The sequence below is a fragment of the Oryzias melastigma genome, unplaced genomic scaffold (assembly GCF_002922805.2).
Source record: "Oryzias melastigma strain HK-1 unplaced genomic scaffold, ASM292280v2 sc00421, whole genome shotgun sequence".
NCBI classification, from domain to species: Eukaryota; Metazoa; Chordata; class Actinopteri; order Beloniformes; family Adrianichthyidae; genus Oryzias; species Oryzias melastigma.
Genome location: NW_023417017.1, coordinates 35,511 through 39,188, shown reverse-complemented (window position 1 = coordinate 39,188; position 3,678 = coordinate 35,511). Strand labels below are relative to the sequence as shown.

The 3,678-nt window shown below is 36.4% G+C and overlaps 1 protein-coding gene across 1 annotated transcript; it reads left to right on the top strand.

Moving 5' to 3' along the window:
- The first annotated feature begins 202 nt into the window (after nt 1-202).
- Nucleotides 203-3,643, top strand: LOC112140196. Its single transcript, XM_036211050.1, has 5 exons — nt 203-251; nt 866-1,186; nt 1,534-1,791; nt 1,860-1,982; nt 2,870-3,643. Exons 1-5 carry the CDS (start codon nt 203-205, stop codon nt 3,052-3,054), a joined length of 936 nt encoding a protein of 311 aa, XP_036066943.1. The 3' UTR covers nt 3,055-3,643.
- Nucleotides 3,644-3,678: the final 35 nt, after the last annotated feature.

The window sequence follows — 3,678 nt, the reverse complement described above, 5'->3', positions numbered from 1 at the left end:
GAAGCAAAAACTAAGATCATGTCCTTTCTTCCTGAGAGTCTAAAGTTAGAAAAGCAAAACTCTGTGTCGTCAAAGAGTTCACACCCTTTTGTCGAACAGCAACACTCAAAGAATACTGTGCAAGTTGCTCAAACATGTTTTTGGTTTCAGGTACAGTCTGGTAAAAGTTTGAGGGAATAGACTGAGACTGAACTGTGCAGAAATGACAGCTGTGATCGGACTATTCCTGATGCTGTTCTCAGTCACTGATGGTGAGTTGAACATCTCAGTCTTATCTGCTGTTCTTTATTCATCTATTCTTTCTTTATTGCTTACATTTAAATTTGTGTGTGATTTTTTTATTGATCATATTTAGAAAAAAGTATTGCAGTTTTGTCTTAGGACTCAACTGACCAAATACTAAAAGCCGATAAACTGAAATCAATTTATTAATCCAGAAACAGATAAATAAAACTGTTACAGTTTGATATGCTTGCTTTATTTGAGGGGCTGCATGGTGGTGCAGGGGTTAGCGCTCTTGTCTTACAGCAAGAGCGCTAACCCCTGTGTGGAGATTGCATGTTCTCCATGTGCATGCATGGACTTTCTCTCCAGGCTCTGTGGCTTCTCCTAAAGCCCCAAAGCAAGCTTCATGGGTCAATTGGTAACTCTAAAGCACATGTGTCAAAGTCAAGGCCCGGGGGCCGGATCTGGTCCTCTGTGTAATTATATCCGGCCATCCAGATCCTTTTATTTTATTGTATTAATGCCCTGATGTTATCTCTTATAACATTATAACAGTTATTTCTAACTTGAATAATGTTGACAAAATGTATGTCCACTAAATATTTTTTGATTTTTCTTTCCTAAAATTAAAAACTTGCAGGTGTGGTGACCCACTGTGATGGCAGACAGAATGGAGCTCAGTGTTATGGAGCTTTGGGAGGATCTGTTTCTATCCAGCTGATGGACGACTTCACAGAAATACATAGATATTACTTGTACAAGAACAAAACTGTTGTAATGTTAGGAGGAAAAGATAAAAAACCTGATACTATGATGAACAACAGATATTCATTTATTCCCTCTAATGGGACATTTTGGATCAACAATCTGACCAAGAATGACAATGATGAATATAGTCTTACAACGTTTGATACAAATGGAACACAGACAGCAAACCACTCTCTTCAGTTATCAGTTCAAGGTAAATATGTTTTTATCAGCTGATATTTTAACAGAAAATTATAAAATTATCAAACAAAATCTCCACAATATGTGTCCAAGTTTGTGCTTCTTGTCCTNACACTATAGTTTTTTCATCATAGTCGTTGATGATGTGCACAATGTGTTTTAACCAATTCATGTCAGATGTTGGTCATTTGCAACATACGGGAATGCACTTGATTTAACATCATATTTATTGGAAAAAATATTATAAAGTAATTATGCATATGGTTAGAAATAGTTCAGGCATTACTTTGTGTGTTTTGTTATTTAACATTTACTCTCTTCATCATAAAGATCCTAAATAAAGGTGTGTGTTCTTCTCAGCTCCTGTGTCCTCCGTCTCTCTGGTCTCTGAGTGTTTGTCTCAGGGAGAGATGAAGGTGTCCTGCTCCTCTGAGGGAGGGGACAGTCCTCAGTACAGGTGGACTCTGAATGGAAAGTCACTGACAGAAGCTGAGCTGCTTTCTGGAAACAAGCAGACAAACATCATCACTTTGAAACAACACGTCTCTGGACGTCTGGTCTGTTCTGTCTCAAATAACGCCAGTTCTGCTTCTAATGAGACAAACATCTGTACCTGTGGTGAGTTAGAAACAAAATAAACTTCTGAGCGTCAAGATTTGTCCATCATAAACTTTATTTTGTCACAGGTTTCATTTACATAAATTCCATCATCAATGGGAGAAAGATATCAAAGTGGGTGTTTCTGGAAAATAACACTCAGTGTGTTGAACCAACAATAGTCTCACCAACAGAGACACAAAGCACTGTGGGTAAGAAGTCAGGGTCACTAACAACCTCCATCCATCATATATTTGTTAACCATTAAGTAAATTCAAACACAGCAGGATCTGCAAATTATATTCTTATACGTTTGTGGACAAAAATGCAGCATGAATGTAAAACTTGGGTAACATTTTTTTTATCTTAACAGAATAAATGTTTTTTTCTACTTTGTTATGAATTAATGTAGTTTTCAATTAATTTACGGCACACATGAACTCAATCTTCCTAAATATCCTAAAACAAGAAGTTCTGAACTTAAAAAAATATATAAAATGATTAAAGATGTTTTTTGTTTCAGGTATAGAAATGTTCTGTGATCCAAGACAGGATAAAGCTCAGTGTTATGGAGCTGATGGTGGAACTGTGTTCATACAGCTGATGAACGACACCTCACAGACAGACGTATATGAATGGAAAAAAGATGACATGTTTATTCTGAAAGGAAAAGGGAATCAAATACATTTTTAATATATTAGAGAACAGATCTTCGTTTTTTCAAATAATAGAACATTTATGATTGAAAAACCCGAGTCAAATAGATAGCGGTGAATATATATTCACACTGACAGACACAGAAAGATGACAGAAATTCGGACCAGACGGTTAAATATTTACGATGAGTTAATGTATTTTTGCATAAAAGATCTAAGACTTTTTCCAATAAGATTAGGATGTGTTATATCTTAAAGGAGTAAACATGGATCAGAGAAGTAAAACAGTTTATGAAGCATTCAAAGATTTTTACTTTGGTTTGTATTTAGTTTATTGTACACAAAACTTCCTCAATATACTAAAAGTAGAGTCTCATAATTTATATTATTTTTCTTGTTTGTGGATCTACTAATGTGTTGCTTTTTTTCTCTACTTCACACAGATTGGTCCATGCTGAGATGCAGCCTGATGTTTCTGTTTTCTGTTGTTTCATTTGTTGGAATCGGCGTCTATTTCACATGGAAGAAGATCAAATCTGAGAAAGATGAACAATCTGCTGAAAGAGACAGAACACAATTTTTAGAGGATTTCTCTGGAAATGAACAAGCTCTGTACAGTAATGTTTAGTTAAAATCATGACAACGTGCAAAGAGGAAAAGTTGGATTTGTACAGATCATATCAATGAAAATGAGAATTGTGATTTTTTTTTTTTACTTTCACGACATCTACGAAAACGACCATGGTCACCTTTCAGCATATCCTCTCAGCGAATCAGCTTTCACTGATCTGCACATTTGCAGATAATCTCCTTTCCTGAAACAATCCTGTATTTTATTCGGGCTGTGAACCGGCGCAGAGAGACCCAGACTGGATTCAGATCATCATGTGGAAATGAGTCCTGCATGCAGCCAACTGAGCCATCCATCCACCGACGCCTATCAAAAAAATATTTTGACTGTAGATATAATTCAAGCAAATACAGGAAGATCATTCTTATAGACGGAGAGAAAAAGAGACTAAAACATGAAGGGCTCATCAGTGGCAAAAAAAAGGAAAAACATCCATCTGCTCTCTTCTCTTGTCAACTGACCCCACTATATAAGAAAAAACAAATGATTTGGTCATGTGAAATAAGATGGGTGGACTGGGCATGAGGTGGGGAACCCCCAGTCCACCATTCTGGAGGTGCGACCATGGCTCTAAAAGATTTTGAAAAAGCAGAATAAACGATGCCTCAGAGACAAAAATCC